This window comes from Chiloscyllium plagiosum, unplaced genomic scaffold, assembly GCF_037043375.1.
Source record: "Chiloscyllium plagiosum isolate Xiang-an unplaced genomic scaffold, Cpla_swu_hap1 HiC_scaffold_29, whole genome shotgun sequence".
Classification (NCBI taxonomy): Eukaryota; Metazoa; Chordata; class Chondrichthyes; order Orectolobiformes; family Hemiscylliidae; genus Chiloscyllium; species Chiloscyllium plagiosum.
Window position 1 is genome coordinate 6,827,475 of NW_028270167.1, and position 12,727 is coordinate 6,840,201.

Genomic DNA, 12,727 nt, shown 5'->3' on the forward strand with positions numbered 1-12,727 from the left:
CCTTGAACTTTGTTAATCTCTGGACCAGGAGGCCTGGGCCCCAGTCCCACCTGCTTCAGAGTTGTATCAAAATACATCCGAATAGGCTGATTAGAAACATCGATCCTGAGAAATTCCTACAGGGGTGTCCAGGAGCAGAGATGATGAAAAAGCACAATTATTTTAGGGCTTTTGTGACACAATGGTAATGTTCCTACCTCTGAGCCAGGAAGCCCAAGTTAAAATCCCACTAGCTCCAGAGGTGCGTAATAACATCTCTGAGCAAGTTGTTGGTGAGTTCAGTCAGTCATCACTCTTTAAGAGTGTGGAGCTGACAGGTGAAATCTAAACATGTAAGTTAACTCGCTGAGCTGCAAGGTTTGTTTTCAGACATTTCGTCACTATACTAGGTAACATAATCTATGAGCGTCTCTGGTAAAGCACTGTGGCATGTCCCACCTCTCTATTGATAGGTCTTGGTTTCTTAAGATGGATGATGTCATTTCCAGTTCTTTTTTTCTCAAGGGATGGTAGATAGGATCTAAATCGATGTGTTTATTGATGGAGTTCTGGTTGGAATGCCATGCCTCTAAGAATTCTCATGCGATATGCAATGACACACCTTACTCTGTATCAATTCAGAGGTGATGTTATCTCACCATACAGATCCAGTATTCATCCTCCCTCCTCTGCTGTGCTCCCTCCTCTCTCACTTTTCCTCAGAGGTGTACACTCTTCTAAGGGATTAACATTATGTTACCATTCCCCATTCTATCATGTGACACAAATAGTGAGGCTCTGTTAATAGAAGTTCGTTTGGTGATTGTTGTAGAAGTCACATCAATCAAGTGTTGCAACTTGAAGTTTCCTCTTTCAATAACTCTGCTCAAATCTCCATTGCCTGCTTATTCATTCTGCTCCAGCACAACCTCCTCCCTTTTGTGTACTATCTCGGGATGTGGAAATGTTTTTCAATCAAACCTCAAATATCCGCCAAAGTGAGCACAACTATTCAATAAAAGTGTTCCTGTACTCAGCTCACCTCATCATGGACTTCCCCAATCTGACTTAAATCCACGTTACAACCCAACGTTATTGTACCATTTGTGTCATTCTGACCTTCATTCCCATCCCTGAGTTTTTCTGATCTGTGGATATAAGCCAAATTTGAGAGCTCTCACATACCTGCTAATTGCAGGAATACAGTAGTGATGTTGAAAAATAAAATATGGGATTTATGTGTGTTACAGCCAGGCTGCAAAAACCGATTTTAAAAGAAATTACTGTGGTTACAGAAATATTTACGAGTTAATTATTTTGAGAAACCTGATGGCCTCACCAGGTCAAATCATTAATTGACTCGCTCATAACTGCCCTCTGAAGTGGCTTAACAAGTTACTAGGTCATAAAAAACTCCAACTAAGGATAGAAACATAGGAAATAGGAGCTGGACTAGGCCATTCAGCCCTTCAAGCCTGCTCCACCATTCAATGTAACCTTTCATTAGTTGCTAACATTCAATGACCTCCACATGCTCTTCTAGTTAGACCAGGAAGTGGATGTCCTCTCCCACATTGAATCCAGTAGACCCTGTAGTTTCCTAGACTTTAAAGCTAATAGTAACCGTTGTCATGAGCAGCAGCTCAGACTATGTTGTAAGCTGGTACACCAATACACCAAACGCTCAGAGACAGGTTAATGTTTCACATAAGGTCTCCCTCAGTGAAACAAAGGAGCCCATCTTACTCTGATTAACTCGCTCTGTATTGTCAATTCAGTGAGTTATTAATGAGCCTGTAGCAGGTGGTTTCTGTGAATGATTTGAATTTTGATTGTAGATGACTTACCATTTCAGACAAGTGTTGACCGGAACATAAATTGAGAAGAACCTCAGACGCAGCGTCACTGCTAAACCTTTTTAAAAAATAGCTATACTGATTTCGATTAGCAGTGACTGTACAGATTACACAACTATAAGCTTTGTATCTCTTTCAAATTCACCTTTTGCTGTTTTGACACTATCCACTGAACTTTGCCCATTTTTACTTCTGGTATCTAACACTCATTTGTATTAAGTTTTAATTTCTACATTTACATACCGTCCCATGACAGTATGTTAATCCATTAAATTGATTTATGTCGTCTTCCTCAGATTCAGTTTCATCTTTATTCCCACGTCTCTGGTTTGGAATCATTTTATAAATTTATAAAATACCAATTTTCCATCTTTGAACATCTGGATCCAGGACATTAATGAAGCTGATGGAATGTTGTAAAATACCTAGCTTTTTCACTAAGAGACAGAGGCCCCTAGTTTGTGTTTGACATGGGAAAGGTAAGAATAAAAAAAAACTTACATGCACAAAGAGCCTTCCATGATTTATGGGCAGCACGGTGGCTCAGTGGTCTGCTCTGCTGCCTCACAGTGCCAGGGACCCAGGTTCAATTCCTGCTTCGGGCAACTGTCTGTGTGGAGTTTGCACATTCTCCCAGCTTCCTCCGGGTGCTCTGGTTTCTTCCCACAATCTAAAGATGTGCAGGTTAGGTGAATTGGCCATGCTAAATTGCCCGTCGTATAAGGTGCATTAGTCAGGTAAATGTAGGGGAATGGGCCTGCGTGGGTTACTCTTCGGAGGGTCGGTGTGGACTTGTTGGGCCGAAGGGTCTGTTTCCACACTGTAGGGAATCTAATAATTAAAAAAAAACTCAACAAACTTGCACAAAGCAAGATCTCAGTGTGGAGATCAGGACCAGGTCACCTGCCCTCTGTGATGTTGCTTCAGCAATAAATATCAACCAATCTGTTAAATCCACAAGAGGGCAGTACAGTACTCCCTCACGAACACCCCAGAAAGTGAGCCGTTTACATGTGCATACCTCGAGTGAGACTCGAACCTCCAATCTTCTGACAGCAAGGTTAGAGCACAATCCACACAGCAACAGCTGACCTTTAATAAGTGGAGTGCATCCAAACACATCTAGCTGAGCTGGCCCTGCTCAGAGGGTAAAATGCACATTTGCAGATTTACCCCGTACATTTATGCTGTTGGTCCATCAAACCAAACTGTGTGGTATTTCCTTATTTTTGAAGGATTCCTCCAGGCAAGATCAAGGATGTTCTGGAGATTTATTTTGGTGAGCGAATTTCGTGAAGATTTGTAGCTCAGATTGAGGTTCTCTTGCTGGGTTTGCTCGCTGAGCTGGAAGGCTCATTTTCAGATGTTTTGTCACCGTACTTGGTAACATCTTCAGTGAGCCTCCGGATGAAGCAAGACCCCTTGGCACCATAGTCGCCCACAAACCCACCAACACACTAAAACAGCAGCTAATGAACTTGAAAGAACCCTATAGAGACAACAAGCAAAACTAATGTCATTTACAAAATACCATGCAAGAATTGTAACAAACATTACATTGGACAAACAGGCAGAAAACTAGCCACCAGGATACATGAACATCAGTTAGTCACAAAAAGACATGACCCTTTCTCACTAGTATCCTTATGTACAGATGAGGAAGGGTACCACTTTGACTGGGGGCAACACATCTATCCTAGGACAAGCCAAACAGAGACACGCGTGAGAATTCTTAGAAGCATGGCATTCCAACCGGAACTCTATCAACAAACACATTGACTTGGACCTGATTCACCACCCCCTGAGAAAAAGAACAGGAGATTACATCAGCAGAGGGAATGACATCACCAACCCAAAGAAACCCAAACATATAAATAGAAAGCAGGAATCATCAACAGTGCTTCACCCGGAGGTTCACTGAAGATGTTACCTAGTATGGTGACGAACTGTCTGAAAATGAACCGTCCAGCTCAACGAGTAAACCTATATCCATTTATTTTGGTTTCTTGGAAAACCTAAGAAAACAAAAGCAAAGCAGACCCTTGATAGGGCCTATAAACATAGAGGATATTTGCTATTATTCTTCCTCTCTAACACGTGTGCCATGGAGAGAATGGGAACTCCCAAAGGGAATTTCCTTGGAATTCATCCTGCTCTCCAGTGGAAATTTATTGGAAATCAGAGGAGGCTTCTGTCAACATTATCAGCACAAAGCAGACAGAAGCTCCATAAGGAAAATCTCAGTGTTGGTTCGAAGGTTGTGGCAAGAATTCCAGGATACAAAGAATTCAAACTCATTGATTTAATAGTACGAGTCCTAGAAAGCCACGTGAACGTTGCCTATTGTGAAATAATCTATAAACAATTACTGGTTCGATCAGCCTGGCTAGGTCACTCTTGGATTGAATGGAGTGCAGACAGAGATTACATAGAGGGGTAACCTGGTTTAAAAATGGAATTGGGCATGAGAACAACAAGTGGGGGTCTGGGTGGTCATGCTTGCATTAAAAATATGTAGAAACAATCTTTGGGGAAATAATAGTGTGAGCACATTTGAATCTTCTGGTGTATGGAGAAGGATGTTCATGACACTGTGACACTCACTAAAGGTTTGACGATTTTTTTCATATAAATTGGGACCCTCTTCCTTTCAAAGACTGATGCAACCCATCGGTCACTCTCATGTTCCTACACGATCACTGGATAATGTGGGAATACGGGAATAGTTACTGATCAACAAGTGGGGGCTTGAGACAATTCTTCATCTGAATGATTTTGAACGTTTTAAATTCATTCAGAGGATGTGGGCATTGCTAGCTTGCTGGCCCAACATTTGTTACCCACTGCTAATTGCCCAAGACTGTCATTGACTTAGTTTCTACACCAATTATTAAAGAAATGTTTCTATTTGAGCATTGTGAAACGGGACATTTGTAAAGTTGTCCTGCTCCCAACATGTTCTAAAGCAGATCCAAACAAGACAAACAGTTGCCAATTCATCCCAGTTTAGCAATTCTTTCTTTTATTATTCTGGGTATCACTAACAGTCCTGTTTATTGATTATTTATTTTACAATACTGCTTTCTCACATCAGTTGTTTGACTGAGTGACTTGATCATGAGCAGATACAGCAACCAATTCATAGTGCTATACGTGAATAATAAATAATACTCTTTTGACACAGAGACATTACTATGGCAACACCAGATTGTGAAGGGCTGAGAGTAATGGAGTTCCACTATATCCTCAGCCACTCACCTGTGTTTGCACACACACACACACAGATACACAAATACTTTCATTCACTGGTACAGACCTACCATCTAGCAAGACTGGAGAATACCAAACTAACACAAACATTACTTACTACCCAACAATACATCTTTGCAATGACCAACACAAAGTGGAGTGCAACAAGCTAATGGCACATCACAAGATTCGTACATCATTCACTGCTATCGATATTGTATATTTTAATTCAATAACCGTGAGACAAACTGAACGAAGCTTCAACTCTTCGTGCAGCAAGTCGGGAGCGATGCTGGAGGGGTCTTTGAAAACCTGTCAAAGATTTCAATGGCCTCAATTCTCATGTCGATGTCTTCCTGTCAAAGTAAAGCAAAGATAAGTGGAATGTAAGACTATAAAATAAATAATTCATTCATTTCACATTCATAAGCATTTTATAATAAATAGGATGTGAAGGTAACAGTATGCCCCCTGCTTTACTATTTCATTAGCTTTTCTTCAAAATTCATTCACAGGACGTACATCGCTGGCTGGGTCAGCATTAATTGCCCGTCCCCAATTGCCCTGGGGAAAATGTTGGAGAGCGGCCTTCTTGAACCACAGCAGTCCATTTGGTGTTAGCAGGCCCATGATTTCATTAGTAAAGGTGGTCCAGGATTTTAACCTAATGACAGTGAGGAAATGGCTGATATATTTCTGAATCAGGATTGTGTGCGGTTTGGAGGGAGCATACTGCTTGTGGTGTTCCCATGCTGTCCCTGTCCCCACCAATGATAGAAGTTGTAGGTTTGGAAGATGGTGTGGAAGGAACTGACCCTCCCATGCCAGCTACAACTTTCTGCACAAAACCAGACCCAGACAACTACATCATCTCATCAAATAAATACATTGTTTATCAGAAAGAAACATGGCAATTGTGTGTTTGAAAATCATCGAGTAATCAGGAGCTAACAGATACAAAAGGGGGTGATTATATGAGGCATTAGTTTTGTGAATTATTTTCACTGTTTTCCCTCACTATCCTTCAGTGTCTCTCTTGCTGAGCTGTAGTGTTATTGTATTTCCAGTGGGTCTCTGTTATTGGGTAAATGGCCCTTTCACAGTCTGTACTTGGACAGTACAGTGCCCTGTGTCAACTTGTGGTCAGTTTATACTGGGAAAGGGAGACTGATTTGTTCTCATTTTTTTCAATGATTAATTAGGTAGAATTTACAACATGGAAACAGATCATTGGTCAGTCTTAATGCTGCAAATTCATTGTATCGAATCTATCCATGTAACCTCTGCCCTTCTTCCTCATTACTTTCTAATCTCTTTATGTTTGACATCAATGTCCCCCCCTGTTGCAGAGTTAGAGTCTCGCCACTCTCTGGGTGAAAATGTTTCTCTTCTGCTACTCCTGCTGAGCTCATGAATACGAGTTTATACATCGTACTAAAGCTGAGGATATCTAAGATAACAAACACATTTCCTGCTTTGCTTCATTTTCTGAACCATGCTGTGTTATAGAATCCCTACGGTGCAGATAGAGACCGTTTGGCCCATTGAGTCTGGACTGACCCTCTGAAGAACAATCTATCCACACCTACACTCCGCACCATATCCCCTTAACCCCAGACTTCCCATGGCTAACCCACCTACCCTATACATCTCTGGACACTATGGGGTAATTTAGCATGCAAGAGCAAGTGAGGACTGCAGATGTTGGAGAGGTCAGAGTCAAAAAGAATGGTGCTGGAAAAGCACATCAGGTCAGGCAGCATCCGAGGAGCAGGACAGTCAACGTTTTGGGCATAAGCCCTTTATCAGGAATATGAGGGGGGTGGGTGTGGGGGTGGGGGCTGAGAGATAAATAGAGAATGGGGATGGGGGTGGGAGGTGGGTGAGATGGTGATAGGTGGATGCAGGTGGGGAGTAATTGTGATTGGTCAGTGGAGAGTGTGGAATGGATAGGTGGGCAGGAAGATGGACAGGTAGGACAAGTCAAGAGGGTGGTGCTGAGTTGGAAGATTGGACCTAGAATGAGGTGGAGAGAGGGGACATTTGGAAACTGGTGAAGTCGATGTTGATGCCGTGTGTTTGAAGGGCCCCAAGGTGGAAGATGAGGCGTTTGTTCTCCAATTGGCAGGTGAATTTGATTTGGCAGAGGAGGAGGCCAATATTTGCATAGCCAATCCACCTAACCTATAGATTTTTGAACTATTGGAGGAAACTGGAGCATCCAAAGGAAACTCACGCTGCCACTGGGAGAGTGTACAAACTCCACACAGTCACCAGAGGCTGGAATCGAACCTGGGTCCCTGGCGTTTTGAGGCAGCAGTGCTAACCACTGCATCCAGCGAAGAGGGCAGATATTGGCATCATGTTTAATATCCCCTCTGAAAGATGGTGCTCCGACAGTGTCCTCTGGGTTGCTTCCCTCTCCTCATTCCATTTGGTCTCCACCTTCCCCCACCTCAGCTTGCATCTTCTGCAACCACCAGCCCCCCCCCCCCCCCCACACCTCATCCCCTCTCACCCAACCCTCTGATTTGCAGATTGTCCAGAGAATCAGGGTCATGCTAGATCAGGTACTTTGCTGTGAACAGTGGCACAGAAACCGGGGCAAGGTGGCACCCAAAGGCAACACTGGATGGTCAGGTGCTTGAGCAGAGTGTAAGTCTTACATGTTTGGTACTCATCAGTTCTCCACTTTGGCTGCTGCTTCTGTTGCTGTGAACAAAGAGAGAGATACAACAAATGTTAATGTGGCACCATCATAATGCTGTCGGGGATGGGGGCAAGAGAACTATATAAACTCTGCAACCATATTCCATTGATATTCCAATCCACCCCATTCCTCCCCGGCTCAATATGCATTCTTCAATCCAAGTGAATACTCAGACCATGTTTGAAGGCAGATGTTGGACAATACTCATAAGGTTCCCCACAGTAGGCTATTGCACAAAATACAGAGGCATGGGTTTGAGGGTGATTTAGCGGTCTGGACCAGACATTGGCTAGCTGAAAGAAGACAGAGGGTGGTGGTTAATGGAAATGTTCATCCTGGGGCTCAGTTACTAGTGGTGTACTGCCAGAATCTGTTTTGGGGCCACTGCTGTTTGTCATTTTTATAAATAACCTGGATGAGGGCGTTGAAGGATGAGTTAGTAAATTTGTGGATGACACTAAGGTTGGTGGAGTTGTGGACAGTGCCAAAGAATGTTGCAGGTTACAGAGGGACATAGATAAGCTGCAGCGCTGGGCTGAGAGGTGGCAAATTGAGTTTCATGTGGAAAAGTGTGAGGTGATTCACTTTGGAAGGAGCAACAGGAATAAACAGTACTGGGCTAACGGTAAGTTTCTTGGTCGTGCAGATGAGCAGAGAGATCTTGGTGTCCACGTACATAGATCCCTGAAAGTTGCCACCCAGGTTGATAGGGTTGTTAAGAAGGCATACGGTGTGTTAGTTTTTATTGGTAGAGGGATTGAGTTTCGGAGCCACGAGGTCATGTTGCAGTTGTACAAAACTCTGGTGCAGCCGCACTTGGTGTATTGTGTATAGTTCTGGCCATCGCATTATAGGAAGGATGTGGAAGCTTTGGAAAGGATTCAGAGGAAATTTACTAGGATGTTGCCTGAGGGAAGGTCTTATGAGGAAAGACTGAGGGACTCGAGGCTGTTTTCGTTCGAGAGAAAGTTGAGAGGTGACTTAATTGAGACATTTAAGATAATCAGAGGGTCAGATAGGGTGGACAGTGAAAGCCTTTTTCCTCAGATGGTGATGGCTAGCACGAGGGGACATAGCTTTAAATTGAGGGGTGATAGATATAGTTCAGATGTCAGAGGTAGTTTCTTTACTCAAAGAGTAGTAGAGGCATGGAACACCCTGCCTGCAACAGTAGTAAACTCGTCAACTTAAAGGGCATGTAAATAGTCATTGGATAGGCATATGGATGAAAATGGGATAGTGTAGGATAGATGGGCTTCAGATTGGTTCCACAGGTCAGCACAACATTGAGGGCCGAAGGGCCTGTACTGTACTGTAATGTTCAATGTTCTATGTCCTTGTCTGCCAGTCTCAAATGAGATTATTGTAACCTCCTCCTGCCCTACAATTATACATGACTCCAGACCCACACCAATTTGGCTGATTCTTAACTGTCCCCTGAAATAGATGAGCAAGCCACTCAGCTCAAGAGTAATAAATGCTAGCCCAATAAATGCTCACCCATAACAAGCCAAAAAAAAAATCCAGCTTTGTTAACTTCTAAAGGAGGGACAAAGACGGAAAATGGCGTATGTGAGGCCTGGCAGAAATAAGGCTGGAGTACCCAGTGATTTTCCATTTGGAACTCCCTCTTGTGGCCATCAGGAGTGGGGAAACAATGGGCTCTCGAGTTCTCCTGTGTTTCAAAATGGAATGCACTGCCTCTCAATGGCATTTGATGACTATATGTATAAAAATACTGTGCAAAGCTATGAAGAAAGACAGGAGATTGGCTCAAGGTAATGATGTGCATTTGAAGAGCGTGTGATGGTGCGAAGGGCTGAATGGCCAGTAGTCCTCTGGTTCCTTGCGCATTCATGAATTTAATCACTTTGCTATTAGCAATCTTATTCCTCAGCTGCTTTTTACCTCAGCTTTAGAATTCTATCCCTAAATGTCTCCAATCCTGACCTTCTTTAAAACGAAGTACCGAGCTTTTGGTCAGCTGTTCCAACAGCTCCTTATGTCACTTCATGTCAATTTCTGTTTGAGAATCGGTCCTATGGAAGGTTTTGCTATGTCAAAGATGCTACACAAATGCAAGCTGTTGTTGTGTAGTGGCAGCTGCCAGAGTACAATCAAGATTCACGTGTGTTAGGAGATCACTGCAAGGATTCATGACTCAGAAGGACAAAGCTCCAACCAGAGCAAAGCCTTCCCGTTAAAAATATTGGACAAACTTAAAGAAAATGACAGTCTCTTTGGGACACCAATCAACTTCTCTTTGTCAAATGTTAAAAACCTTTCCGCTGTGTGGCGAATGAATCTCTGGCACGCTCATGCTCAGAGCTTCATTTCTGCAGAGGGCACATCACGTGGTGGAACTGCTGCTTAGATCTGGCAAAGAACAGAATGGCACATTTCCCATGCACCTCGGAGTCTGGAGCTGTGGGTATTGAGGGGAAGGCTCCAACCTCAGAGAAGATGGTAAAAGAGGGGGAGGTGTGGTATTGTTGGTCAAGGACAGTATCATAGTTGCAGAAAGGATGTTTGGGGCATCCGAATAGTTCCAGAGATGTAGAGGAAAGGATAGCAAAGACGATTCTCGATTGGAGTGAAAGAGACAGGGTAGTTGTCATGGGGGATTTCAACTTTCCAAATATTGACTGGGAACACTATAGTATGAGTACTATAGATGGGTCAGTCTTTGTCCAGTGTGTGCAGGAGGGCTTCCTGACACAGTATGTAGACAGGCCAACAAGGGGCGAAGGCACATTAGATTTGGTACTGGGTAATGAGCCCGGCCAGGTGTTAGACTTGGAAGTAGGTGAGCACTTTGGTGATAGTGATCACAATTCTGTTATGTTTACTTCAGTGATAGAAAGGGATAGGTGTACACCACTGGGCAAGAGTTACAGCTGGGGGAAAGGCAATTACGATGCGATTAGGCAAGGTTTAGGAAGCACAGGATGGGGAAGGAAACTGCAGGAGATGGGCACATTAGAAATGTGGAGCTTATTCAAGGAAAAGCTCCTGTGCGTCCTAGATAAGTATGTACCTGTCAGGCAGGGAGGAAGCTGTAGAGCGTGGGAGCCATGGTTTACGAAGGAAGTGGAATCTCTGGTCAAGAGAAAGAAGAAGGCTTATGTTTGGATGAGATGTGAAGGTTGAGGGTTACAAGGTAGCCAGGAAAGACCTAAAGAGAGAGCTCAGAAGAGCCAGGAGGAGACATTAGAAGTTGTGGGTGGATAGGATCAGGGTAAACCCTAACGCTTTCTATAGGTATTTAAGGAATAACAGAATGACGAGAGTAAGATTAGGGCCAATCAAGGATAGTAGTGGGAAGTTGTGTGTGGAGTCAGAGGAGATAGGGGAAGCGCTAAATGAATATTTTTCGACAGTATTCACTCTAGAAGATGACATTGTTGTTGAGGAGAATACTGAGATACAGGCTACTAGACTGGGGGTGGGATTGAGGTTCACAAGGAAGAGGTATTAGAAATCCTGCAGAGTTTGAAAATAGATAAATCCCCTGGCCGGATGGGATTTATCCTAGGATCCTCTGGGAAGCCAGGGAGGAGATTGCCGAACATTGGCATTGATCTTTAAATCATCATTGTCTACAGGAATAGTGCCAGAAGACTGGAGGATAGCAAATGTGGTTCCCCGGTTCAAGAAGGGAGTAGAGACAACCCTGGTAATTATAGACCAGTGAACCTTACTTCAGTTGTTGGTAAAGTGTTGGAAAAGGTTATAAGAGATAGGATTTATAATCATCCAGAAAATAATAATTTGATTAGGGATAGTCAGCACGGTTTTGTGAAGTGTAGGTCGTGCCTCACAAACCTTATTGAGTTCTTTGTGAAGGTGACCAAACAGGTAGATGAGAGTAAACCGGTTGATGTGGTGTATATGGATTTCAGCAAGGCGTTCGATAAGGTTCCCCACAGTAGGCTACTATACAAAATGCGGAGGGATGGGATTGTGGGAGATATAGCAGATTGGATCAATAATTGGCTTGCTGAAAGAAGACAGAGGGTGGTGGTTGATGGGAAATGTTCATCCTGGAGTCCGTTACCAGTGGTGTACCACAAGGGTCGGTGTTGGGTCCACTGCTGTTCGTCATTTTTATAAACGACCTGGATGAGGGCGTAGAAGGGTAGGTTAGTCAATTCGCAGACGACACTAAGATCGGTGGAATTGTGGATAGTGATGAAGGATGTTGTAAGTTACAGAGAGACATAGATAAGCTGCAGAGCTGGGCTGAGAGGTGGCAAATGGAGTTTAATGCAGACAAGTGTGAGGTGATTCACTTTGGTCGGAGTAACCGGAATGCAAAGTACTGGGCTAATGGTAAGATTCTTGGTAGTGTAGATGAGCAGAGAGATCTCTGTGTCCATGTACACAGATCCTTGAAAGTTGCCACCCAGGTTGACAGGGTTGTTAAGAAGGCATACAGTGTTTTAGCTTTTATTATAGAGGGATCGAGTTCCGGAACCATGAGGTTATGCTACAGCTGTACAAAACTCTGGTGCAGCCGCACTTGGAATATTGCGTACAGTTCTGGTCACCACATTATAAGAAGGATGTGGAAGCTTTGGAAAGGGTTCAGAGGAGATTTACTAGGATTTTGGCTGGTATGGAGGGAAAGTCTTACGAGGAAAGGCTGAGGGACTTGAGGCTGTTTTCGTTGGAGAGAAGAAGGTTGAGAGGTGACTTAATAGAGACATAGGGTGATATATATAGGACAGATGCCAGAGATAGTTTCTTTACTCAGAGAGTAGTAAGGGCATGGAATGCTTTGCCTGCAATAGTAGTAGATTCACCAACTTTAAGTACATTTAAGTCGTCATTGGTCAAGCATATGAACGTACATGGAACAGCGTAGGTTAGATGGGCTTCAGATTGGTATGACAGGTCGGTGCAACATTGAGGGCTGAAGGGCCTGTACTGC

General features: G+C 43.5%; 1 protein-coding gene across 1 annotated transcript in view; it reads right to left on the reverse strand.

Annotated features, from left to right (window-relative positions):
• Window positions 1-4,834: 4,834 nt before the first annotated feature.
• Window positions 4,835-12,727, reverse strand: part of LOC122540540 (FXYD domain-containing ion transport regulator 6-like) — a 42,796-nt gene continuing 34,903 nt past the window's right edge. The window contains exons 8-9 of the mRNA XM_087976338.1: window positions 7,751-7,796; window positions 4,835-5,440 (exon numbers count right to left, since the gene is read on the reverse strand). Coding sequence (XP_087832464.1) covers window positions 7,765-7,796 — 32 coding nt within the window. The 3' untranslated portion in view covers window positions 4,835-5,440; window positions 7,751-7,764. The remainder of the gene's footprint in view (window positions 5,441-7,750; window positions 7,797-12,727) is intronic.